This window comes from Falco punctatus (genome assembly GCF_963210335.1).
Source record: "Falco punctatus genome assembly, chromosome: 11".
Lineage (NCBI taxonomy): Eukaryota > Metazoa > Chordata > Aves > Falconiformes > Falconidae > Falco > Falco punctatus.
The window spans coordinates 19,670,614-19,698,507 of record NC_137591.1 but is presented as its reverse complement, the minus strand read 5'-3'; the positions used below and the strand labels follow the sequence as shown (position 1 = coordinate 19,698,507).

The 27,894-nt window shown below is 42.0% G+C and overlaps 2 protein-coding genes across 8 annotated transcripts in view; one reads left to right on the top strand and one right to left on the bottom strand.

The window, feature by feature from the left end:
• ABCA4 (ATP binding cassette subfamily A member 4) overlaps positions 1 to 2,512 on the top strand; it is an 87,433-nt gene extending 84,921 nt beyond the window's left edge. For all 7 annotated transcript variants that reach the window (XM_080407045.1, XM_080407044.1, XM_080407040.1 and 4 more), the window contains one exon: positions 184 to 2,512. In XM_080407045.1, coding sequence (XP_080263171.1) covers positions 184 to 306 — 123 coding nt within the window. In that variant the 3' untranslated portion in view covers positions 307 to 2,512. The remainder of the gene's footprint in view (positions 1 to 183) is intronic.
• LOC308071547 (very-long-chain enoyl-CoA reductase-like) lies at positions 1,425 to 27,889 on the bottom strand. Its single transcript, XM_080407128.1, has 14 exons — positions 27,322 to 27,889; positions 27,109 to 27,193; positions 15,730 to 15,780; positions 15,176 to 15,227; positions 14,795 to 14,839; positions 13,355 to 13,458; positions 11,207 to 11,322; positions 10,983 to 11,088; positions 6,415 to 6,487; positions 6,283 to 6,326; positions 4,840 to 4,897; positions 4,005 to 4,093; positions 2,926 to 2,971; positions 1,425 to 2,832 (listed from the first exon to the last, which is right to left on the bottom strand). Exons 1-14 carry the CDS (start codon positions 27,483 to 27,485, stop codon positions 2,705 to 2,707), a joined length of 1,161 nt encoding a protein of 386 aa, XP_080263254.1. The 5' UTR covers positions 27,486 to 27,889; the 3' UTR covers positions 1,425 to 2,704.
• Positions 27,890 to 27,894: the final 5 nt, after the last annotated feature.

Genomic DNA, 27,894 nt, shown 5'->3' with positions numbered 1-27,894 from the left:
AGTTTTTCAAAATAAAGAAGGAATTAATGCTCCCTGCTGGTATGCAGTGCCTCAGTTCAGTTCATGTCTAAACCTTTCTGTCTCTTCCCTGCAGAGAGGCCAAGAGGATGCAAATGTACAGACATTCCACTAATACATCCCAGTTGATATGAGATGGTGACATTTTCTGCTTTCTTCATACAGGTTTTTGTGAACTTTGCTAAAGAGCAGACGGAGGATGAGGAAATTCTTTTGCATCCCCGTGCAGCTGGAGCCAGCCGAGAAGCAAAGGTGTCCCCTGCTTTGCATCAGCAGGGAGTTGCATAGACAATTCCTACAGTCACTAGCGCTTGAGTGTGCACAGTGCAAAGATGTGCCATATCAGAGCAGTACAAGGGTAAGATAAAGGTTTCCACACTCAGTATTATACTGATTTTTTTGCACCTTTCTGAGCACTGTGCTCACAACTGCAACAGCCCTAGCAACAGCCAACTTCTGCTGCTCTACCAGGAACACTACATGCTGAAAGTGTCAAAGGACAGGCGAGTCCTTGCTATAGAACACAATGTTTCTCTAACATGAAGTTCATTATAAGATACAAGGTGGGAGTCCTCATTCCTCCTTGTTGACATGTAAAGAACATTAAAGATAGTTTCTCCATCTGGTCCTCTCAGGATGGTAGGTTTTTCTTGCTTAAGTCAACTGCCACCTCAGCAGACAGGTCCCAAGGCAAAGAGCATTCCAGCTAAGAAGTGGATTCCTGCCATCCTGAGTGCACGGGACTACCAAGGTCAGAACATCAGTGCTGGCTGATGGGGCTAGTGCTGGGAAACAGCTTCACTGTCTCACCAGGCTGCCAGTGAAAACAAATGGTTGTCTCAGCAAGAATGGGAAGAATCAATTCCGATCTCAGACCCAGGCCAGAAATTTGCTTACCAAAAAAAATAAATAATCTTAATGAAAATTATTTCATACTCATCTTCAGGTTTCTCAAATAGAAGCAAAGTGTCAAAATGAAGATTAAAAGGAAAGAGATATGTCCAAATCTGCCACAAGTTTTGTTTTCTCATGGAGGCCTGGAAAGATATCTTTGTTACTTAAACAAGATCAATTTTTAGTTATTTCCTGTGACTGGACCTTAAGTGGGTGTAAAGTGTGACTAGGGCATGTGCTTAGACGGAAAATTTCAACCTGCTTGTACTCCACACTGCACTCTGTGGGAAATCATTTGACATTTAGCTCCTTTCTCTGGCTCTCAGTTAAACTACTGAAAATAACAATACTGAAAACAAATTCATAGTGATGTAATGCTTCAGTTATCTACCAGAGCTAACCATTTCTAAGAATCTTCTCTAAGATATGTTTTACAGAAATAAAATCTGGGTCATGTCTTTTTTGCTTTGTTAAGGTTTTTTTCTTCAATTGATGTAGTTATTCTTTTATAAATATATATATATAAGAACACTCTTGCTTTTTACTGTACGAAATATTATGAAGCTTCAGCAACCAGCTGTAGGTATCTTCTTTTGCCATAATTATTTCAACTGATTTCAAAATATAGTCTAGAATTTATTGCATATTTCACCTTTACAAATAGTTGCAAAAATCTTTCTATACATCCATTATAGATAAATAAATTAATCATGAAACAAAACAGTATCTATACATTCTCTTCATATTCTAAAATAGCTTCTTTAAAATGTCATTTAGATAGATTGCAATAGTCTTTTTTTACTAGATTTGCACAAAACCCAGCTAAGTCCCACTGAACATCTTGTGAAAAAGAAAACACAGGAAGTCCAAAATGTAGCTGATTTTTCACCCTGGCTCTGAAAATAGGAAGGAAGCTAGCATTCTGAGGACTAGCTGTCACTTCATGTATTTACAAAGTGTATTAAAAATTATTCAGAGAATGCTGACATAAAATGCTAGGTAAAAGATCCTTCAGTATCATAAGGACTTGTTATATGAAAACAGGCCAAATATCACATATATAGGATCTTCTGAACCTTATTTACTAGTATGCAATTTACTAATGAAGAAGACTAAAAAACCCAAACAAAAACCCCAGCAACACTGGATGTTACATCCATAAATAATACAAATACTTCTTACTTCAGATTCTTTTGGCAAATTAGGGGTTAGACCCAAATCAGGTATTTGAGTATTGCCTATTTCTTTATTCCAAGAATCATTCATGTTCTTTGGTAGTGTTATTTGTTACACAGCAGCTGCCTCCAGGCAGCACACTCTCTTCAAGTCAAACAAGCCAGATCATGCAACTGTCTTCAGGCCAGCTGGCCATGCTGGCTGAACTGAGCTCTCTAGTAGTTAGTTGGTATGTCCTTGTTCCAATGTACTTATGTCTTGCAGAATGCTGCTGCTAAATTTGGAGCTGCTTTTCAGCACAGACTTCTCAGTATCTGATCCATCCATCTAAATAGACTAGTACAGGAAAATCTAAGTCAGTCAGATTTCAGTGAACTGTAGGGGTTTTTGACTACCAGCTGTGCAACGAAGCCTTTTTTTTTTTTTTTTTAAGGTTCTTCTGAGTTGAGAATTCTTGAATTTAAGGAAGTGTAGCTTTCGAGTGCATACAGTTTCCCTCAGCAGTGGAGATTAAACATGCACCAAAATCCTTTAAATTAATTTGCTTATTTGGCAGGAGGCTTATGAGCTTTTTCTTCTTGAAGTTCCGTGCAATATTCAAATTATACCTTTTTTCTTACAACAAAAAGGGAATAATTGGCATTCGAAGACTTGGGTAATCCTTGAATTCTCGCAGGTAGGTGCAGTGTTTATCCTTTGCCCAGATTGTCATCTGAATGAAGCAAAGCAAAGTGAACAGCCCCACTGGAAGGAAGGGAGAAAACCAAAAGTTTCATTATCGTATTAAAACCACATTACTGACATCACTTCAGAGTGAAGTACCAAAATATTACTCACCTGGAACACACTGAGTCATGATAGTGAAACTGATCCACGTCCCCACCTGTTTTGGCCAAGGAAATTTAAAATATTTCTGGTGACAGCATTTGCATTTATGTCTCTATTGATCAAAAACAACCTTGTCCTAGTACAGGTAAATAAAAAAGCCAAGGTCAGCCAGATCAATTTCTATTTGTTAATAACCTTTAGCCAAAAAGGTGAATAGTGCCTTATTATCACAAACAAAACCTTTGTGTTTGCTTCCATAGCTATTATTAACGTGACAAAAATTTAAGCACTACAAGTGTCTTATCTGTTTCTCTGCCTAATTTGTCTTTGTTCACACCTCCTTCTGTCAGTGCTAGGAATGGTAACTTTCTATAGCCTGAGGCCAGATGCTGTTCTCATTAACATCTGTTAAACTCCATTGAAGTTAAAACCTGATGCTGTCCTTCTGTGCAAAAGTGAATGTTACACAGAGTTGCACTGGTTTTAACTGCTTTTAAACTGAGTTGGGAGTTTGGCTCCTGGTTAAGGAATATGAACTGATAAACTCATTCAAGCTTCTAAAGCAATCACCACCAACACAAGTGAATGTATAACTTAAGAAAATGGGGAAGAAGACCCAGGCACATCTTCCCTACCACAACATCTTCTATTTATCTGTTTCCCCATTTTCTCTACCACAGTATCTCTTATTTGTCTGCCCACTGTCTTCCCGTGTACTGTGATATTCCTGGGCTCTTTTACAATATAAATCCACCAGATGCCCCCATCCCCTCATTGCAATGCTGTTCCTGTTCTGCAGAATTTGCACTGCTTTAATGTGTATCTGCCTTGTCTAGCAGCCACACCGACGTGTAGGCCCAGGGTCAGGGCTGTCTGTTTAAGGTTAGTCCCATAAGTATTGCCTCAGGGAAGGAGAGGAAGAACAGACAAGTTCCTGTCTGCAATCTGATTTCATGGGATTTAGGGGAGGAGGGGATATGTATTGAGCTGAACTGTTTCAGAGGTTTCTTCCATATTTAGCATTCTAAAAGAAATGAAAATATATACAGTAAAACTAAAATCTGAACATCTTGTTTGAAAATACATACCTCATATGTATAGTTAGGGCAAGATACAAAGAAAAACAGCCATGTGAAAGGATTCTTTGTTGGATATGGGATCTTACGGGTTTTGGATCCTATAGATTAGAAAACAAATCACAAAATGTTCATACTCCTAAATATATTGTTTCCTATAAAGACAACCCAACTCTGCCTACTCCTGTGTCTCATCACTGTGAGAGGGACAAGCAGAATGTGGGAAAACAGCATGTCCTCTGGACCCACAAGGAGGAGTAGGATAACTGTGAGGAAATGTTCTGGGCATTAGGAAGACATCTACATATGCCTTTGATCACAGTCATTCCTGTAAGAAGAGGTACCTCAGGTTTTAGATTTAGAAGTTAAAGGTTTTCTCAGATTGCCACAGAATGGAATTTTAGCAGTCATAGTTGACAGCTATAAGATCTTTGGCTTATGCCCAAAGAACCCTGGCCTGCACAGAGATCTTGTGCCCCCTGTAGAAGCCAGTGAAATTACTTGCCTTGCTCCCCACAGCATAGCTTATACTAGCAGTCTCCTTTTGCACTACCAGTGTTAACTAATATACCAGCTCCCCCCAACATAACCTGGCCCTAACCAATAAAAATCACAGTAAGATAAGAAGTGCTGTTTAACAGTCTGGTGTTGGATTCCTTGCACTGTCCGATCTCCCCTAGAATCCAATCTCCACAGCGCTGAGCAATCTGCACCCCCACAGCAGTCAGCTGGCGGGTATCACCACCCTCCAGGAGCAGGTCTTTTGTGAGGCAGAGTAACTGCAGAAGTACTGAATGGCTGTACGACAGTGAAAAGTAATTTTTAAAAATTTTTTAAAAATTTTTACCATTTCTCCGGAGGTCACTGAGTGCAACGTGAATGGAAAAATTTCCAGCTTCACACAGCTGCAAGAAAACAGCATGATGGTGTTAAAAATGTGCTTCTCTTCTATTTACCTTTCTTCCTTTTGTTATTACCTGGGGTACTTAAAAATAAAGGGGGGGGAGAGGGAAGATTCTATTATAAAATAATAAATATCCTTAACTAAGGTTGCTGTCTGACAGGAGAACTGAATGTCTTTGTTCAAACATGAGTCCATATTATACTCATATATTTACAATATTTGCCAGCAAATGTGGACTCTGTGTCCAAAAGATCAAATTTTCTACTTATATAATCCCTGTGAGGTCTAAAGGCAATTGAACCAAAGGGGATAAAAGTAAACCCAGGAGGTACTTGTTTTATCTTTTGGTTAGTCTTACGTTTTCTAAAGCACAAAAAAAAAATTATTTGGATAGTTTTGGTTTCTCAAAAGCTATTCAAATCCCAAGGAAGATACAGGTTGGACTCTAAGTAAGTTTTCTCTAGAGTATAATTGACATGAATCATAACCCAGGTTCCTCCATTGGTTTTAAATAATGTTTCCCCAATCAATTATGCAGAAAGTGTAGTGAAATTGCCTATTTATATGGTTATGGATAGCCTCTAGCATCTGCAAAGCGTAACTATTAAAGCAAATGACTGGTGGTCAGAGCTCCTGAGTTTTATTCCTAGCTCTGTGTTTTCAGTTATGTAGTCTCTCTATAAAAAGGGAATAGATTATGAACTCACAGAATTTTCATACTAGAGAGCTGCTTTGAGATCCTGCAGTCATTGACAAGTAGTTGCTCAAAGCAAATGGACAGCTGATGTCCTAAACAAGTTATGCATACATGAGAGAAATGGGTAGATCTTTGTTGGCTACACTAATGTTGCTTCCACGTGTATGAAATGTTCCTAGGAACTGTGAGAATGAACAGACAGTGACTTAAGAGTTTTGCTTTACAAGGAAAGCTGTAAAAAGTTTCTGAAGCCCAGTAAAATGAACCTTTATCCCTGGAAATTATCAGCAATATACTTTCTTATTGCTTTCTTGTTTTATTTTTCTGAGTTTTATGATCTGTTGTGATTCTTAACAGACAGTTCACAAAAAAAAAACCCATTGGCTTTTAAACAGTGTGACAAACTGGTAGTTTCAGGATTCTTTTAAAGATTATGAGACATCACCCCAGCATATATCCCATATATCCCAGTCTTGGAATGGATACAGAATCGAAATCTTTCCTTGCGTACAGAGTCACATTAAAAACTGACAGATTTATCTGTTCTGCATGCAAGTGGTCAGCTTTAGTAATATGTCCCAAGTGTTGACTTTCCAAGTATCTGCTAATCCTACTCACTCCTCCATTTATACAATGTAAGAAATAAAGCAACATGTTTTAGTGTTTTATAAAAAGAGCAACAAACCTACCAGAAACATGATCACAGCAAAATTAATCTGCTTTTTCCCATAAGCTATAAAAATAAAAGTTTACATGTGATTAGTACTAATATACAAACACATAAGTACTTAAATCATACTGAGGGTTGTTTTGCTACTTACAGGGAGGAGTGTAAAGAGGATGATTGATGTAATAAGCAAGCCAAGCTGCAAATCCCCAGTAATATAAGCAGTTCTGAAAAACATGGAATTTTTCTCTGTTTTAGTACAATCCTTTGGGCCAGTACTCACTGCAAGGACCACTGATAACAATTAATTGGGCTGATCCTTCAGGTTGCTGATAATACAACAAAGAATGACATACTAAGTGTGGGAAGGTGGGAGCAGACAGCAGGAAATAACAGGAAGGAAGTAGTGCTCGCTGAGCAAGATTTCCTCTCAAGTATCTTGGAGCTGTTAGGTTTATAAACTGTTTTAGAACATGTGATCGTATTATTGGAAACAAATTTATCTTGAGAAGCAAGTCAATGGCCAAAGAATAAATGCCATACAGACTGTACGTGAGGGAGTGACTTGTTTTGCTGACCCCTGAGACTTTGTAGAACCAGATTTAGGCACTGCGCTCTTTTCCCCGCTTATTACTTTGTACTGCCCAATCTCTTGCCTTTCCTTTTCTCCTTCACCCCATGAGTTTTCTTTCTTTCCCATGCTTTAACTTTTCCTGTTTAAAGGCACCATGCCTGACACTTTCCTCTGCCCTTTCACTGTGATATCTTCAGTTTGTACCTTTTGCTGCTGCCCTTGGCTTTCTGCGATCCAGCTTCCGCTCTCTGAATTCTGGTAACACAGCTGTCACTAATGGCTATACTGACTCATTCCTGACGAATCTCAGAGCTTGTTCGCAGGCTTTGTCCATGAAAAAATCCTACTTACAATGACAGTCTCTACCTCTTGTTTCATTTTCCTGGCCCTGCCTCTTTGCAGTTTTTCTTCAGACACTCACTGCTGTTGTAGTATCTTGGTGACAGGTAATCTTGTCCCTTCTTGTACATCTGTAGGTAGGAGGGAGGCCCTTTCTTGGCCCATTCCTCTTCTTCCTCTATGCTTTCATCTCTAGGTGCCATTTTCTTGCAGACAGACTTTAACCCTTGTTGACAACTCATAAATTTGCCTCTCATCAGCTGAGATTTCTTCCTTTATCAAACCTAGTGCCTCAGTTGTTAACGTTTTAGGGCATGTTTGGTTATTACCTGGACTTCAGCGAGACCAAAACTGAGCTCTTTATCTTCCTTTCACCCCTTCTCCTGTTCTTTTCATTCCTCTTGTCTTTCCTTCCCTCCTCTTGCATAAAACACTGATCCTTTTACTTCTTCTGGTGATACTTTTTTTCTTGGCCTTCTAATAGGTTCATGTACCTTAGACATTTATAGGTCTTCCTGCTTTCTCCTTCACAGCTTTCCTTTCCTGCTCATGCAGCCAAAAGTTTTATTCAAGGCTGCACTCTTGCCTGTCCTGCCTGGTTTAACATTTTTTTTGTGGCTTTGAATTTTGCAACCTTTTCCCCCTGTATATATCAGAACTGCATTTCTAGCAACAATACCCTGAAAAAGTGATTACCTTAGCATCTGCAACCCCCACTAGCTGACTGCAGTGTCTAATGGTGCATTTTTCTTAAAATGGTGGTGAGGGGTAAGCCCCCCAATCTGCTCCAAACAGTTGTGTCAAACATTCTGTTGCATTTCCCCTTTCTTTTCAGAATTAACTGAACCACTGAAGTGCCCAGCGAGCTTAGGCAAAATGGACACCTTTTTGGGTATGCCATAATACAGGCCCATACTATGTCCTTGCTCTGAGATTATATATTAGTAAGTAACTGATGAGAAAAAGCAAATTATTAATGAATAATTACAGATCAGGTGGGACAAAATAGTAAAGAGATTAAGTAACTTCTCTGTGATGACTTCCCTTTTTCCCTGGAAAAGAAGCAGAGCCAGAAGAATGACTCCAGTGAGGAGCAATCTAGTTAGTGTCTTGTCCATAAACTACTGCTTCCTCCCTAACACTAGCTTCTTCCACCATCACCTATTTACTAACTGCTGTACAAACTTAGGTGGAAACAGGTTCTTGTAATCTTGGAATGGCATCTTATGAAAAACCTTTCCCTAACTTTGGGGCTTGGCACAGGACGGATCATTTGGCAATGGATTTCAGTAAAGTAAAATTAAATAAATAAATAATCATGGCTTAGCTCCCAGCAATACATGCTGTAATTAAACTGAACAAGTACTATTCATCCAAAGAATATGATTTACTGCAAGAGTATTCCTTAGTTATAAGAAAAGGAGCTTTAAGATGAGTGGAGTCTGGCACTGCTAACGTCCTTAGCAATAACCTTGCAAATGCCTGGCTGCCACTAGAAGCCTTATGGCTCATACAAAAGCTTTCAGTGAAGTTCAGATAGGAACAGCAGAGTACAGGCAGACTTCATAAACTCACTCGAAAGGAAAAAATTGTTTCTGTGAATATTTAATATTCCAGGTGAATAATAAAGCCTTACAACAAACTCTCAGAAAAAGATTTTGTGGATCAAGTTCAGATATTGCAGGGACCCCATGAATAAGTTTTTTGTAACTTTACAAAGTTACGGCTAGGATTTTTGTCTTCTCTACTCCTGTTGATGATCCCTATAAAGATCAAAATTATTTCCTAATGCCTTGCCCGTGTTTGTTCATGACAAGCATGTACCCTTCTGTTTGTCTTGTTATATTGTCTCCTGGTTTAAATAGTGTTTCTTTAGGTCTAATGTTTTCTTTCCTCCTCTTTCCTCCAGATGTTTTTACACAAAGCGACAATATCCCTTCTTTTTACCCATGAAAATGTTCAGTAAGACCAGTCATAAGACCAATCTTTAAGGAATTCCACTGGTACCTCTATTCTTACAGGTCTGACAGATCCTTTTCTGGCACAACCACGGTCATCTTTTCTTTAGTTAGTTCCTTTACCACCACACAATTTTGGTATTAAACCCTATGTTATTCACCCTGAGCCAGCTGTTTACTAAGTCCAGATAAATCAGGCATTCTACCTTTCCATTGCCTAGAAAAATCACATATCTTAGAAAGAATTATACTATGTTAGTATATAGCATGAACCACGTTTGGTGAAGCCCTGCTGCAGTTTACAGTATCATTTACTCCTATTTCCATCTGGTTAAAAAAGGATGAAAATCACAAACCTTGTTAATTCCTGTCTTAGATCTCTGCTTGTTGAGACTGAAGTGTCTCTTCTTAAAGGTAGCACTCCACTGTACTTAGGAAATAAGCTATCTATATCTGCTGCCTTACTTAAAGTAAGCAGCTTTGTCTACCATCTGTATGTAAGAGAAAAAAGGGAAGAGGATCTGATATTTTTCTCACTGGCACAATTTTGGAGTAGCACCACCAAAGCCAATGAAATCATAAAAGCAAATCAAACCCAACCACTGCTAAGAAGGAAGAAGAACTGTGATCAACTTTACAGATGAAAGCAAGTACCACCAACCTGAGAAGGCAGAAAAGTAGAAGTGATCAGAATGACTGGTACAAGTGTCAATTTTAGCAACAACAGTTTGTATGGTCTGAAAGGAACGAGTAGTTGTCAGAGACAGCAGTGAGAAAATGAAGATTTATCACATGGTACAGATGCTTTTTCAAGGTGAAGTTGCTCATTTATCTGCTGTTTAGCATGCATTAGCTACTGTTGTGCCAAGAACAAATCTTTAAGAGATCTGCTAGCCTTTTAACAACGCCTGCACTCTTCTGCTGCAGAAAACACAGTAAAATTGCTGGGGAGGATTCTTTCTGAGGGCCACTGCTTAGCTACGGACCCTCCTTCCGTTTAGGAAGCATGAAGCTCTCACCAGAACTACCAGAGCTGCTGCACAGCTGTAAGTATTTAGCTGCAAGGCAGAGCTTCAGGTGCTGAGTGTCACTGCCACAGTGCAAATTCCAAGGGTCTGTCTAAATCCCAAAAGTTAAATACTCAAACGCTGATACTATATGCTTTCCCAGTTGTAGATTATAATCTTCTGTCTTCCTGAGTATAAAGTGTATTTTTGAATACTAGTGTGTACTTTGTTGCAAACATTTGTAAAATAACTACCGCCCATGCATAACCATGCAGTCCACTGTACTACTTTGCAGACATCTGGGAAATAGCAGGTCTGCATCTCAAAAGCTGCCCTATGCCACAGCAGCCGTGGTAACCTTAGGGAGTGCTCTGGTAGGAGAAGAAAATGCAGAACAACCCAGCTGCTTTGTGCTGGATCAAAGTAAATTAACGGTTGCTTAACAGCAAAGAGAGTGTTAGGGGCAAAAAAGATGTACAGTGACTGTTAAAAAACAGGTAGACTTTAAAAAAAAAAAAAAAGAGGCAACCTTCCCAACATTGTGCCTGCCTGTACTACCATAAAAGTTACCAGTGTTACTAAAACCTTCACACCAAGCTGAGTGAAAAGGAAGGGTATGCTGGAGGTTAAAAATACTAAAAAAGCAATGAGACTACTGTAACATGAGGGTTATACAACTGTGACGTTAAGAACTCTTTTGAAAGAACTACAGCTTTTATGGGTGAGATTTGCTGTGCATTACTACAAAAGCCACACCAAAAAAATCTGTGCTGTGGAGGCAGAGCATAGGTTGGCTAGGCTGGATTTGTAAGGGGGGCTATGGATAGATTCTGACACAATTTACCTTCACAATATTCCTCAGTGGCATAGTCCCATGGGAGAACCGATGAACAAATACTGTTTCAATCAACCTTTTGATGTAGTGGAAAGAATGGCAGATACATGCCAAGCTAGAAACAGCAAGACAAAAGCATTTAAGAGTGCTTAAAAAAACAAGTGTGGCAAGACATTTGGAATAAGACTACAATGCTAACAAGAAATACTGCTCAAGCCTGCAAACGGACTTACTTAACTACTGGATGCGGACTTGATGTAAACCTCTCATCCAGCCCATAGACAAAAGGCATGCGGAAATAAAACAGAAAATAGATGAACAATGGACCTGTATATTCTATCAAAAATACCTGCAAAAAGAGAGAAAATAATTAGACAGCTGAATTAGATGATGGTTTTGCTTTGGTTTCTTTGTGATAACTAATGCAGTGGGATAAACACCTCCGCTGACCCAGGATGGCATTTAGAGAGGCAGGGAGGAAATAGCAGGTTTGGGCTTGGGCTGTGAAACTGGTAGACATGCAGTAAATGTTTTGCAATGCATTTGCCTCAGTTGCATACAAACAGCCATCGCCAGTGCAGCTGACACAGTACGGGTATGAAAAGATAATAATGGCAGCCCAGAGATCATGATAAATACACATGCATGTTACATTTACGCAGCTCTCACCCTCCTCTTGCCCTCAACAACTGTCGCTTTATTTTGGGTTAAAATGAAATTTGGTGAGGAATTTATCTTGAAAAAGAGCAGCTTTTTTTCTTATGAATGAGTTGTTTAAATTGGAAACACAGCTTGTAAGTGTTCACAGGTGACCCCATCTGTGTGAACAGCCAGGCAAGGCAGATATCCCCAGAAAACAATCAGTTCATTCTATGTTCAAACAATCTTTAATTTGAACACAAAGGAAAAAAAAAAAGAAAAAAAGAGACAGGAAACCATCGAAGCTATTATCTAACTTGATTTCATTTCAGATAGGTGTGCATTTCTTAGGAACATCACTTTAAATTGAAGTTTACTTTGGACAAAACACTAACAGTTGAATTTTCCACACTTCTGTAAGTGAGGAAGGTAGGACCATATCTCATTCATAGAGAAAGAAGGGAAATTGATTGTACTGTCAAAAAAAAACCCAACAAAAAACTCCCAAAGAACAACCAAAAAAAAAATAATCTCCAACCACTGTTCTCTAATGTGTTTAGAGTTATTTGGATGCTCAGAGAAGTTGTGCTGTAACAATCAGCATTTTCTCTGGCAAAGATTGGATTTGACTGTAGATGAGAAGTTTGTCTTTTTTTATTTGATAATACTAAAGTATTTCTTGGCTTACATTTGAATGAAGTAGCTTTGGAGGGCAGGGAGAGCAGAATGTGTAGGAAAGATTATGGAATGGCAGAAGTCTGGTTTACTCTGCACTGTGATATTTTGGTATATATTAATGCATGTGTGACTTGGAGTATACACCGCCATTAGTTTTCCCCTGTCTTGCTGGGTTTTTTGATTGTGTGATAGCTGCCTGATTTATCAGCATTGCGTCCAAAGTAATGATGCAAAGATTCAGTCTTGCAGAACATTTGACTTTTTTTAATCTCCTATGAATGCTGCCTTTGCTATTTGTCATGTACACAAGATATTATTAATGTGGGCACATAATTCCCTTTGTGCTGTGCTGTTTCATTAGAACTATTTTAATATGTGCATCGTGGACCTTCTGAAGAACTGGAAGGGTATTGGTCACCTCACTGCATAAACAGCAGTGCTGTGTTGCCTGCCAGCTGAATTATGACAGAATTTGCATTTGAGCTAAGACAGTAAATATGCAAGGTCTTTGTGATGGCTACTAATATTGCAGAAATTGTCAGCTGTAATTAGCCTGCCGCTAGCACCCTGGGATGCAGCCACATGCAGACCACTAGCTGATCTTACTTTTGTGTGGTTTCCTGCTAGAGTCACTCCAATTACTGACATGTGAAGTCGCTCATGTGCCCCTTTGCAGGACAAACTCATAGAGGTATAATCCTGGTCCTTGTCAGGAGGGTTATGCAGGCCCTGTGAAGCAGAGCCCCAAAGGCATTTAGCCACCTAGTTCCTAGTGATTTTGCAGTAGACAACTAGATTAATTTGAGAACTTGCACCTTAGTTCAGTAGAGCCAACCCACCCTGCAGCAAGTTTTCCACTGCTGCTCTCCCAGGGAACTAGGCCTTCAGAATATCCTGTTACTGCTTTCCCTGATTACATGAACTGAAGCAATGAGGATTCATTGCCTGCACCCACTGTCAGAGCAGGCATCATGCAGTAATATTGGAGAGAGACAAAATGTGATGTAAGGATTAATTATGGAAAAATAGCCATTAAAATGGCTCAGACTTGAAGCATAGCTCACCGTAGTCCATCCTATCTGTGGCCCTAAATCTTTAAAGTATAAGGTAGCAGTTGTGCCAACAGGGAGGTGCTGCAGGATTTCCTCATCCCTCAGGGACTTTCCTTCTGACAAGGAAAGAGGTAATTACATTTCAGTGAAATTCAAGTCAACTTTGGTAGCATACTAGCTTTATATTGTGCTTTAACCAATCTGTGAGACTCTTTGACGTGACATGGGTTTATTGGAACCTCAGTAAACTGAGAATGTTTATACTTAATTTTGATGTATCCCTGTAGTCACATATAAGCCTGGATCCTCTATTCACACTAAGACAGGAGAATTTTCAGCCCTGTGTGCCTGCCGAGTCTAGTAGACTTGCTCCATCACTGCTACAGCAGAATTTGCTGGTGGGTCACTGCCCTTTAACAGAGTTCACTGACCTCCTAGTCAGCTGCACCTCCATCTCTCTCATCTGTCCTCATTGCTCATCGTCAGACAAACAGAAGCTAGGATAAGCTGAGATTGGAAGGCCCCCCTACAGAGGTTTTCATTGCCTCCTTTTTTCCCAGCCAAGCAACTAGGAGGTTATTCCACAGGACTTGGACTAGTACTCAAGGGTTTAATGCCTAGATCTGGGGGAATCTCCAGAAGGCCAGCATTTTCTCATGGCAAGCCTCACAACCTAAGTCCATGGAGGAATCTGACAAGGTAGATCTTTGAAGAAGGAAATACGATGTTCATATGCCTGTTTTCCACGGAAAGATTCCACACAATGAACTAATCTTCACCAGCATGCTTCTAAGGGAAATTTAAATAAAATTATGCTTAATGAAAGCAAAAGAAGAAAGTGCTACATTTTATACTGAATGCAAAGATCAATTAACACAGTTTGGCAATTAGACTTTCTTTTGCGCACCCAGGACATGTACTAAGAGGCTTCTAGTAGCAATACCTTCAACTGCATTAATGAAGTCAGCCAGCTGGCATCAGTTTTGTCAGCAAATCCCACATCCACAGCAATGTGTTTTGCATTAGCTTACCTCAAAAGAACTTTAATTCCTGCTTGAGAGCAGTGGATTATGTGAATTGATAGCTCTAACTCATAGCCCTTTTTAGTGCTCCCAGCTGAGCATCACTGTGGCGATCATTTCACTGCAGCTAAGGGAAATTAGTATCTATATTCTGTGCTGCCTGTCTTGAAAGCACAAGTGCTCAGTAGTTAGAAAGTGCACTGGAACAATGTGCAGACTCCTGAGTTAATTACCAAGCACCAGGCACATGGGTGGAACTCCGTTCAGTACTTTCAAAGAATTAAATTTGTTCTGGATTCTCTTCAGCCTTCATAGTGCTAATTAATGTAGCTGGAAACTCATTCTTAAGAGCTAACACCCATGCAGAGTACACCTTTTATGCCAGGCCCCTGCTCAGAGCTTTGTTACTCGAGTCCTCACAAGTACTTACTTGGATCAAGTTTTAGCGACTGCCTTGCTGGATACCACCGAGGATCTGTAAGACCATACAGAATTGTGTGATATATACAATGTTTGTTTCACATCATCCACCATTACAGTGAATGCAACACAACAAGGTAAGATTTAGTTAAAGATTTTTAGGAATATTTATTCAACATGAATATCTGTGAGAAATTATGCAGCAGACAAAACACAAAGGTGTATCTGGGTAGTATAAAAAATTATACTGAAATCTCACTGGTTTTCGCATTCAGCTGCAGGTTACTTAGCATTATGTGTGTGCATCACGTGTTTCAAATTATGTAATTCTCTCCTATTTATATACTGGATATGCTGATGTGACGTGAACTGCGGCAAAAGTTATACTCACAGAATTTATGGAACATCAATCTGATCTCCCTAATTGTGGCATTTGGTTCCACCTAGGCAACAAAAAATATTGCATATGTAAGATGCGTATTTTGAAAGGCAACTACTAGGTGTTAAGACTATTCCAAGTAGAAATGTGACTCAAACAATGTAACACTGTAACTTTCTTACAGATGGCTAGGATTGGTATGGGTGACTCGCATCACTTCTTACAGGAAAAAGGACAATTTGTGACATCTATTTCAGAGGCAGCCTCTCTAGCAGCGATCAAAAGTTACTACAACAGCAGCAACAGTTTGATGGCTTATGAGTGAGTAAGACATGACTGGCAACATCTTAGTGAAGGAACTGAAGCGTGCTCTTTGCCCAAAAGCTCCTTCTGGGAAAGGGTTGAAGTACTCTAGTCAGTACGAAGTGTGCACCATCATTGCCCCTTCAATGGCCGAAGATGGGCCATCAGAAGATGAAATAACCTTCATAAAGACTAAGTTTACTTAAGCAAAGTTAGTAATTTTTAAACAGTCACCTAGCATTTTAAACAGATTTTTGTTTTACCTTATCTAGGAAGCATAGCTGTTTCTTTGTCTTCCAATCAAGGATTTCCACCTGATAGGGCACAAAATGATAATTACTAATTATTGGCTACATAATCTCTAAACTCTTAGTTGATTCCCAAATTCACAATCATTGTTCAGAGGCACCATTTTTCTCTGATCTGTGGACTGTGTGAAAAACAATTTTGATGTGCTCAAGAGACAGTGTTGCTCGTAGCCAGGTTCTCAAAGCACTCAAATTGCAAAACTAGTAATATTCTTGCCAAATAAATGATCTTCCTGCATATATTCAGAAGCAGAGGTAGCTAACATTGATTAAAACACATTGATCTTGGATATTTTCTTATGCTAGAGCAAGAGGAACAAATAAGGAATCGCTAAGGAACATAATTTTTATGATTCGTAAAACTAGACAGTTTGAGAAAAAAAAATTAAATGTGCATATGTATGCATGTAAGCAAATGTTCTGAGTACACACAGCTTGAAGATTAATGTGCATTGTTCCCAAAATATTTTAATTATAAAGAGAGTGGAAAACATAGGCAACATAATGAGCAAACGCAGCTAAAGATCTGGATTTCACAAATCCTTAAAAGGTTGTTGTAGGAATATTCAGTTTCACTCTTGCACCTCAGATCACCTGTACTACTAACTACATATTAGCATTTTATATTCCAAGTAGTGGTTTAGCTACAGCTCTGAAAAGGGAAGAGCAGTTTATTTCCATGATCAAATGGCACTTTGGCAGATGGTTATGATTTTAATCAACAGACAAGCAGACAAGTCCCCAGAGGTTTCAAAGCCCAGTTGCAGCAGGCTAGCAAAACCTAAAATACAGTGATGGTGTTTTAATTTCGTTTGTTCTCATCAAACACAGTAATGGAACTTTGTGGTATAGCTAAGAGTGAAAGTCCAAAGCTTATCTGTCACACTAAATGACATCATTACTTAGTAACAAATGAGTTAGTTGTTTTGTTTTTCTTAAATAAACATCTAGCATTAATTATGCTTGGTATTAACTGGCCAAGAGGATAGACTAACATTAGACTTTAAATATGATTCCTTACTAAAAATAGGAGTCACAGTCCAGTATCTTTCTAATAGGGCTGCACTGAAGAGATCGCTTGGTTAGGGTATCTTATTTCCTTGTTTTATTTGTCCCAAATTGTTCTTTCTGTATTGGTGCAGCAATGGAGCACTTCAGCTCCAGCCAGAAGTATCAGATCTGATCTCCGCCAGGGGTACTATTGCAGTGATATTTACTGCTTGTGCATCGTAAGCTCTTATGTAGGACATCAAGGGAGGTAAGCACTTTTCCTCCTTTGTGATATCTAACGATGATTGGAATATTATATGCTTTCCCTTTATTTTTTTAATTTGAAATGACTCAAATATCAAGTTCTAGTGTCTCTGTGGGACATCTCCATGGGAAAGCAAATGAGTGGATTCCCTTCCCAGAGGGCTGTTCTTGAAATACAGCGTTCTGACTCTTGCCATCCACAGAACAAGTACTGTAGGGCCCGTAAACCATTTCTTGTCCTTTCTGATGCAAAGTTGCTATAAGGATTATCAAAAAATGAGCTGTATCTCAAAGCTTTTGCCTCAGTGAATACCACTGCCCTACAGACTACAGCAGTCCCCAGTCTTAGCAGTCTCCCTCCTGTTCCATACCCACTCCCAGCATACACGGTTTGGATCAGAACCCCCTGGGGGCAGTTTTAGTCTATGGCCTTCGGTGGCTGTATCAGAGGAATCTTCTCCAGGCCAATTACAGAGTGGTTTTGATTGCTTTCTGCCACCTGTGCTCTTTTAATTGAGTTATTCTTATTATGCACAAGGCCAGACTGAAAAATATAGAGCATTTTCTTTTGCTCTGTGGTTTTCAGGGGAGTGGCTGTACAAAAATGTAGGTACTTCTGTGGACCTTCGGAATCAGTGTGGAAAACAAACAAGATCTTCTGTACCATTGTTTGGTTCTATTCCAGTGTGTCTCTTTGAAGTGTCAAACTGACATACCTGCCTGTACTGGCCCATTTCTTTAAATACCTGAAGGGAACCTATAGACATGGTGGATCCAGAGTCTTTTTGAAGGTGCACAGTGAAAATGGTAAGAGGCAATGGACATCAGTTGCAATATGGGAAAATCCAATCAGATACAAGGAAATTTTTTCACCATGAGCTTGCCCAAACAGTGGAACAACTTGCCTAGACAGTTGATGGAATCTCCATCCTTGGAGGTATTTAAAACTGGTCTGGGGAAGATCTAATGCCATTTGACCTAGTTGTATCTGCTTCAAACAGGAGCTGGACTACACAACTTCCAGAAGTCCCCTGCAACCTAAATTATTTAATGTTTCTTTTTTTTTTTTTTTTTTGGACACCCATTCCTGAACTTCAAACATTTCTGTTACTTTCAGTTATTGTCAAGATCTAAGCAAATATCAAACATTCCTTCCCTTTTCAGAAAGATGGATGCAAGAACACAGCTTTAGATTCCACTCCAGTCTGTAGAAAGTTGTGTGACGACAGTGTGAAAACAAGGTGACCGTTTCCTCTAATTATCACACCTCTTAGCTGTATCAGAACATTCCCCAGTGTTCAGATGATCCCTGCATCAGGGACAGAAAAGCCTGATCCAAGGCAAGAAATTTTATCTTTTCTGAACATAATGGCCAATCACACGAACCCACATAGCACTGAACACAGTGTTTTTTCAGGCGCAGCACCAAGTCAGTTAATGCATTGGTTGGCAACAGTTTTTAGATACCCAGCAATCTGTTCTTGGAACACTTTCTCATGGGTATCATCCCTTTCAAACATGAACTGTTCGGCTCAGAGAACTTTAATGTCTATGTGTTTTCAAAGCATTTAGCACAATAGGACACTGACTGTTGGCCTGCACTAGTGCAGTATGACTTACAGTCCAATTACTTGGTGAATTTTTAAAGGCATTTTAAATTATGGCTTCTCTAAAACTACTTTGAGTAGAACTTAATCAACAGGCAGATTTGTGAAAGACAGCCATGTTAAAACTCTTCTATAAGTGACTACAAATAAGTATCTTCAATTTTAGAAGACAAATTTGTGCTAGTGTGTAAGGATTAAAGCTTGATAGTCTCTTTAAAAACAGAAAAATTCTTCATTATTATTGTTTAGAACAGGTCAAGGGCAAAGAATAAACAATCCATTACATAAGCAGAGAAAAATAAATCCAGCTGTTAAACTTTTGTTCAGAAAATAAAAGGGGGGAAAGTTTATTCATAAGGGGAAAACTGTTGAGCAAACAGCATTTAAAAAAAAATTTTTAAGATGCAGTGTCCCTGCAATAGGATTACAAAAATATAGTGAATCAAATTCCCACAGTTTAAAGCTATATCAAGTGCTTCTTAAGGATCAACAGATCTTCAGAAATTATGTGATAACTATTATGGAAATACTGATAAAGTTATCATGTCTGCGCCTCTTGGAAGTTTTATTTGCAGCCATTTGTACTCAGCAGATTGAGTAAACTGTAGCTGAGTGAGATTTTGTGAGCACTGACATAACCATATATTGTATTGATTTATTTTGAAATAACTCAGTAAAAAGATTGCTTATTTTACAGTCTAGGAACCAACCAGCCTGGGAAAGAATAATGCAGAATGAATTCTCCCTGAACTATTTGTGTGCTTACATAAGTCAGGTTCCTTGAATTTAACACCAAAAAAAAATCCAGTTGTTGCCAAAGTTCTAATTAAATCTTTCTAAATATTTTATTTTTTCTATGGAATTAGTCATTTTCTCTATCTCCTTAGAATTTTCTGGTAGACTATGCTGTTCCTGAAGGAAGTAAGCATGCCTTAGTGTGATCTCACACTAGGATGTACGAGAATAACTTTCTTGAAGTCAATAGAGTTAAGCCAAAAGAAAATGGCTGTAAGTGTACGTACACTGAAAACTGTGTTTGTGCTGCTGCTGCTACAACTGACTTTCAGTCTGAAACTTCCCTTGCACAGGAATGTACAAACTGTTGCAGAGGATGAGTGTAAGGATCCATCTAGGATGGTATCTTCCTTTCTGATACAGCCAGCAGCAGGTGACTCAGAAAACATAACAGAACAGGGCAAGAATGTAGTGACTGGGGGAAGGGGAGGAGACAGACACAGAGATTGCAGTTTTCCTCTACCAGAAGTGCTGCCTTTGTGTGTAATAGCTTTTCATGGATATTCCCTCAATTAGTTTATCCACTTGCCTTTTAAACATGTGTAAACTTCTTGCATGCAGTGTCCTGAGGCAGGGAGTTCCACAGCTTAGTCACATGCTGCATGAGGAATCCCCAAAACAGAACCAAGGCAAAAGCTTAACCACAAAGCAAAATTCCATCATCTTACCTGTGGAGTGCTGTACCTTAAACTGTAAGTAGTCCAACTAAATAAAGCCTTACCTCTTTGAAGCAGTTGGTTTATATTTCATGAGACTAGAACCTTATTGCCTTATTTCACTATGTATAAAGAGAAAAGATAGTTACACCCGTACTCAAAAGGTTTTATACAATTAAATTTCACTTTTGTAGAATTTAGATGTCTAACATTTACAGGTTCACAAGATAAACACTAGGGACTTACTCCTCAGCTTCCCAAGTTCTGCTCCCGTGCAAGCCCGTGAGCACCACTGTCTGAACTGTCCTGAAACTCATAGTACATTTTGATGTCTTCCACCTGTCTCAGATTTGTGAATTAGGCATGCTTGCATCTAAATCCTTGAGGACTTTGATCCAGTAACCATCTTTGTCTGAAGGTCAGCACAGCGCACAGCATTTAGATTATTCCTGAATGAAACCATACTGTCAGCAAAGGAGATGATCTAGTTCTTCAGGCTTTATATGTAATGGTTAGACACACTGCCAGAAGTGGGAAAATTGCTTTAGATTGTCTTCTGCCATTCCCCACTCCTCCCACAGACAGTCTGGGCGACTTGGGCCACCAAGCAAGGAATAAAGAATGCAAGAGACACCCGAAAGTACAGGCAGGAGAGGACAGGAATGTATTCCAGTGAGAAGCGCAGTCTTCTACCAAAGAGAAATCCTGAATTCCTGTCTCTCTGGGCTGCTTCAAGCACTTCTCCCTTCCACTGTACTTCTGTCCAGCGTTTCCCTACAGCAGATGCCTTTTGGGAAACTACATGGTAAAGGGACAGAGTTGAAGTCAGCTTGGATACCTTCACCAAATTGTCATATCCACTCTTGGAGCTGGGTGCCTAACCTGAAGGCACAGCAAAACCCGAGTCCCTTTGTGGACCTGTGGCTGGTAACAGCTGTAGAGCACAAATGGTCATCCTTCAGAACGACAAACCTGTTTGTGCAATTGACAGGGGACGAAGTGAGTTGGTGTAAGGACGGTCAGGAAGGAAAGGAAAGGTTTGTTCCCGTGGAGTTGGGAGCCGGTTTATTTTTCACAAAAGGAAGAGCTGTTAAGTGGTTTGTGCTTTCACAGCAACTTCTGGCTCTTGAAGGCCTATGAAAATTTTCCAGCTTTTACTAGCATGCATATTCCAGGAGGATACACAAGATGGAAGGAACCTGCACAAGTTAATACTGCGCAGTGTGTATTTACTTACACTGGCTAAGACAGAGCAGCACACTGCCAATTTCCCAGGCATACTGAAGAGTCACACCATTCCCTGAGTATCACTGTCACTATGAAGTGGACTGGGGTGCCTCCATCTGAGAACCTAAGCCAGCTTTGACTCAACACTAAGCAGACATCCAGGTTTTTCAACACTCCTCTGCATAGCCTTTTCCACACACAAGAGAATATTCATTGCCTTCAGGCTTTAGTTTACAGTGATTATTTTCTACAATGGCAGTACTCAGGGAGAAGAGGTTTATAAATTCTTCGTGAAATCACAGTAATTTCTTTGCATCAGCACTGTGATTTGCAATGTTGATCTTCAGTATCTACAGTTCCATTACTACTTCTCATGGATCATTTGGTGTATGGATGTCAAAATGTACATCCAGTGTATGTTTTTGACATGGAATCGAAAAGAATGAGAGAGATTTTTTTCCTTTTTTTTAACCTAGAGGTAGCAAGGATGAGTCTGCTTCTTTTGACAGAGCATAAAGACTGGAAGCCCTGGGAAGTCTGGATACCTTATGCTGACAGGTGAACTCACAAGATTTGTATTAATTTTTTAAAATATACTTCAAAAGACCTTTTTTTTTTCTAAAACAAGACTTTTGATTTCAAACATAGCCTTCAAATTCTGAGTAGCTCCAGGTACTTCCTGCCAGGTAATATTTTACCATCATATTTTCCTGTACAAAATTAAGTTTCTCTCTCAAGATCCATAGAGAAAAAGGACAAACTGCTGTCTTTTAAGTGAAGCAGCACGACTGAGTGTAGAAAGTGTTGGTGTGTGGAAAAGTGGCGAGGGGAAAGAAAGGGATAATGTTTTTCCCAATCATCTCATCTCTTCCTGTGATAATGATCTTATGTGTTACTTGTGAAAACAGAGCAGATATCTTCAAATAGCAGGGCAATTTTCAGCAGTGTCCCCTTAAATGACCATTCGGATATCTCATATGTGGCCTTGTCTTGTTCAGGCAACTCTTGGAGGATACAGAAGCTTTAAATCCTCTGCAGTCCTGCTTTTGGCACTTGCTCTCAGTGCTCTTACTTGATGAGGCTTTAGACAGCATAGCTCTGAGTGGGAGAAACCTTTGTAACAGGAGCTGTGACATCTCAGCGATGCCAGCTAGGCAGCCGTCACCCCCACCCCCTCCCTTGCGTTCAGAGCATTTTCATCACAGTCAGAAGGAGAAACTTTAAATGCCAGCAAAGGGGGGGCTTTCAGACGGTACTGCATATGTTGGTTCAATCTATCCTCAGGGAGTGAAGACTCCAAAACGTTTTTGGTTATCACTGCTCACAAGAGGCACTTCTCATCCAAACCAGTTAAGGAAGCAAAAGGACAACTGTGGCTCTTATGACACAAATTTTCTACAGTATGAGTGTGTGTGTTCAAGTATCTTTCCTCTAGGAAGTCAGAACACTGTACTATTTTCTTTATATGAAATGCTTTTGAAGACCTAAACCTGTCAAGTAGAAAGAATTCATTAGCCTAACTAACTTCAGAGTGTGCTACTACAGACATTTACATCTGAGCATGTCACACAGGCATCCCTTGTACGGAAAGGAGAAAAGCAGGCACTTTTAGGATAAACTGTATCACAAGACCCGAAACATATCTAAAATAGGTCAGAAGACTTGTTCTTTAATCAGTTTGGAGAAATGAACACTCCTAGATAATATTATCTAGATTGAAATCTTTATCATAAATCTCTAAATTTTCAGAGGTGAACCAATGAAAATTATCAGGTGCAGAACAAAACTTTCAGGTCTGCATGTATTTCTTTAAACTGTAGTTGTCCTTGCTAAGCTCCTCCTGAGATATCACTGATAAAAAAGCTGAGGTGAAAGTAGAAATATACCAATGCCTGATGTAAACAAGACCTAGTCTAGCATTGTTACAGAATCAGAAATGTAGAGGCTGCCGTTCAGACATAGGTCTAGGAGTACAGGGACCTGACTTTGCATATCGGTTCTAATACAGGTATCTCATAAGCAGAGGGATATCACTCAGGCACTCTGGTGTTTTGGGGTTTTTTTGCTGTCCATCCATCCAGTCCAGCATACTTCGGCTTAATTAGGTGGTTGCTCTTAATTCTTGGTATGGTTTGAACACAGCCAGCTCAAAATAAGGAGCTAAAGGTACTTCCAAAGCTGAATCTGCCTTTCACTGGCTTCTTAACAGTCACTTTAATACAATGTTGCCTATTTTTTAAACGTTTCTGTCTTTAGCTGCACTCAGGAAGACTCTCATAATGAAAAGCAATGGAATTAACAGCCTCAGCACTCAGTCAGTCTGATGTTCTTGGCCATCGTTTTGTAGGTCTGTCCACCCAAGAGTAATTTTATTCATGCATAAGGGAGAGGATCTTCCTACATACTCAGGAACCTATAAAACTGACTGTGTACTTGGCATGATCAAATGCACAAACTCAACAAAACAGGAAGAAATATTCTACCAATGAAGCTCTGCTATACTTGTAATGGCCATATTCTAAAAAATTCAAACAGTGACAGTTCAGTGATTGTAAAGTGCTTCATGATTCTCATAAGGAAGCACCACAGAAGAGAAATAAACGGTAAATAGTTTAGAAATGTACAGAGAGAAGTACAAAACTGTACAATACCTCAATAAGGGAACACTCACGTTCATAACATCAATAGAGATTTCCCTCCCTCCTCAGGAAGCACTGGGAGAGGTGGGCACTTACCTTCTCTCTTTTGATAGCTCAGTTTTGAATGCATGGTGGGGAAATGCAATTCAAGAATACAAATTCAGTGAATTTATAACAGAAAGCAAATCAGTGGGGAAGAACAGTGCAGAAAGTGATATGCAACAGCACTGCTCGGTGCTACCTAGCCTGCCTTTGTCCGCAACCTACGTCCTGAGCCAGCTCAGACACACACTGGATGAGCTAGGCAAATGTGTTTCCACCCGTTGTCTGCTGTACAGGGAAAAGTACTAAAACATACAAGGCTGACACAGAAATTCATGAGGCATTCTGAGTTTGGATTAGTGTTGCTTAAACACAAGATCTTGATTTAGGACACAAAAGACCTATATCTGCTGCTATTCTTCTGCCTAGCAAGATGCAGCAGGGCATTCCACTTTCCTGTGTTTCCCCATCTGCAAAATCAGGTAACAGTAATGATGTTCATGCTTTTGAGGTCTTCTAGTAGCAAGTGCTTTTCAGACGTTCAGTATGGCTAAGGCAGAAGACCAAACCTGCAGACCAGGCAATGACCAAATACATTCAGGAGGATAATACACGTGTCTGCTCCTGCATTTGGATCTCAGCAGAGTTTGGGACAGTAGTAGAAATGCAGGAGGCAGTGAAAAGCTTGGTTGTTTTTATTTAAAAATGGGTGTAAACACGGTGGAGAAGAAGGCACGGCACAGGTGCCTACATCACAGCCACAAGAGCTGGAGACAGCCTATTCTGCTGAATTTTGTGTGATGTCCAGAATGCTTTTATAGCTTTGAAAAGCGAGATCTGAAGTATTAGGTCATTGTAAGAAAGAGGAGCAGCCACTTTTCAGATTGTTTTGGATTCTGTTAATGTTATAACAATTGTTTTGTATTTTGCATGGGGAGGGAGGAACTGTGTTCATTTTTTAAGCAAGTCGTGCTGGAGAAACTGAAGTGTAAGCCTGCAGAAACACGTTCAGGACTGCTGTCATTGAGCTCATACCGACCTGTTTTTGTAATACAAGCCACTCCGGAGAATTTTTGCATCAGCCCGCCTAACTAATTCTAGCAGAGTCGGCGTGGCCGTGTGTGTAAGTTGACGGGATACCTCACCCTTCGCTCTCCCCTGGTGCCTGTCACTTTGCACCCCGCGCACACCAGGAGCTGTTACCGAACCCCGGGCCGGCTGTCTCGTTCCCCACCCGGACTCGATCGCCCGGCCGGGCGGTGGGCGCTGCGCCGGAGGGCGCCGGGCTCGGCCAGCACCAACTCCCTCGCCGGCTCCGCGCCGCCCAGCCCAGCCCAGCCGGCCCGGGGGTGCTGCCGCCCGGGGCCACGCCGGCGCCGGCCCGGAGGGCTCAGCGAGACGGCTCTCGGCGACGTGCACAGCGACCGGCGACAGGGTCTCCCCAGAAGTTGGGGACAGAAGGTGCCGAGAACATTCCTCGCTCTCGCTCCTTCCCTGCGGCTGGGATGCACCGCCAGCCCCACGGCGGCAGGCGGGCCGCGGCGCTGCCCTCGGGAGATCCGCGGGAAGCCGCTGATCCGCCTCCGCAGACCGCCGAGAGCCCGCCCGGAGCCTGGCACATCCCTCCCAGCCCGGCCTTTCCGGGGACCGCCGGGACACGGGCAGGAGCAGCGTGCCCGGGGAAGGGAAGGACGGGGCGGGCGGGGGCCGCTCCTGCCCCCCCGCCCCGAGGAAGCCCCGGCTCCCTCCGCCCGGCTCCCTCCGCCCGGCTCCAGCGGCGGTCACTCGCCTCGGCGGACCCGCGAGCGGGTGGCTCCGGCTCCCCGGCGCTTCAATGCAGATGGAGGGGAACACAGAGGGGCGAGTCCGCGGGGCAGCCCCGTCCGCCGGCGGCAGGTCGCTGCGGGGCCCGGCCCGGTCTCGCCCCGCCCGCCCCCCGGCCCCGGCGCTGCCCCGCGGCGCCGCCCGCACCCACCTCGAAGAAGCCGGCCCTGCCGCCCATCCTGCGGCCGCCGCCGCCGCGCCGCCTCCCGCCGCGCCTTCCCCGGGCCCCGCGCTGCGGCCAATCAGGCGGCGCCCGGACCCCCCGCCCCGCCCGGGGCCGCGGCCGCTGCCCCAGCCGCTCCCGCGCCGCGCCGGCAGCGCTGCCCCGGGCGGGCTGCAGCAGTGCGGGGCCCCCGCACGGCCAAGTTCTGCGGCTCCCGCCGTGCCCCGACTGGCAGGGAGGAGCTGCAGCCACCGGCCGCCTGGAGCCACGATCCGGCGGCGTTCCGTTCAAAACGGTGATTGATTTTGCTTTGAACGGTACGGAATGACTGCAGGAAATCAGGCGCATTTCACGGTTCCTGCGGATCCGAAGTAGCTTCAGGAGACAACCTGCAAAAATACAGCTGACCACGAGGTAGAAAACACCCTCCTTTCTTGCGCTGATAGTGTGCCTTACATTTCAGGGGGGACTGGACTGGCAACAGAACTCCGCTGAGATCCCTTCTGCCCCTGTGACGTGCTCCTGCCACTGCTCAGGATTAAACACATGGCATAAAGCAGTACAGAGACTTGACACTGGTTTTCCAGTCTTCGTTGCACAATACCCTTTTCCCAGAGCTAAGGTAATTAAATATCAGAGATTCTACAATGCTATAAAGGAACACTGCTTTTTCACTGCCATGAATTTCCATGAGACAGAAAGGTTTATGCTACGTGCTGCTTGAAAACCTTCTGCAGTCCCTAAATTTAACCTGCTTCTATATAATTATAACCATCAAAGCTACTTAAAGGAAATATCAAAGAATAAATTTCACCAAAAGGCCTCTGCTGGAAAGCCAGAAGACCCAGCAGGACAGAATTCACTACTAGTGTAAACGTGGGCAAATCTGTAAAGGCGTATAGAGATGCATGCTCCTTCCCCAGCTGATCACAAGTCTGGACCATTAACCTTTGGGCCAGATTAGGCCTTTTGGATTTTTATGTTAAAAAAATTACCGCTTCTCCAAATCAGCTGACATTTCTTTCAGTGTATTTCCATTCCAGATGTCCTGTATTCATACAATGAGGAAAACATTTCAAATACACGAAAGTAATCAGAACATAAGTGTAAAGAACATTTAAACTAACCTTCTGTACCAGAAAGCCATCAAGCCATGCTTCAGACTGACAGAAGTTATGCAAATGGGTTCTCTGTATTAGCACAACATGCAGCCTGGGGAAGGAAAATCTGTTAGAAATGCAATTCAAGTTCCTGTGCGGACAGCAAAATTACAATTTGTGGGTTACTGTTCCCTTTAATTGTAGTTTGGGGGGTGGGGGGGTGGGGGGGATGACACATACCGCTCCCCCTTGAATCTCCAGTACAGGAGGACTTCAGCCATTTGAAGTGTGGCTTTCCCGAAGCCACCTGGTCTTACAAAAATGCACACCCGCCGCAATCCTTCACACTTCACCTGGCGTGTCAGCTGGTGCAAATCCGGAGTTACACCCTGACGCTGTTCCATCACCGTGTAAACACAAGCAAACGAAACAGGCGTGTGGTTTCCTGCGGGGCCTCTTACCTCAGTGCCCGTCAACTACTGCCTGCTACTGAAACGCATCGCCACCGCAGCTCGGATGGGCGCGTTAATGTCACCGAGCCTGCGGAGCCGCTCCGCCGGGCCCGTCTGCGCGGCGCCTGCACGGGGCCCACGCGTGACCCCGCTACCCGGCCCGGCCGCGCCTCGGGGCGGGTCTCCCCCGCCGGGGCCGGCGCGGAGGGTGTCACCGAACCGCGGGGGTGTCACCGCCCGCCACAGCCACGTGCTGCCCGGCGCGGCGCGGGACGGGCGGAGACACCCCCCCGCCAGAGCGCCCCGCAGGCCGCAGCTCGGCCGCCACCGTCGCCGTCGCCTTCCCGGGGCGCGACCCGCC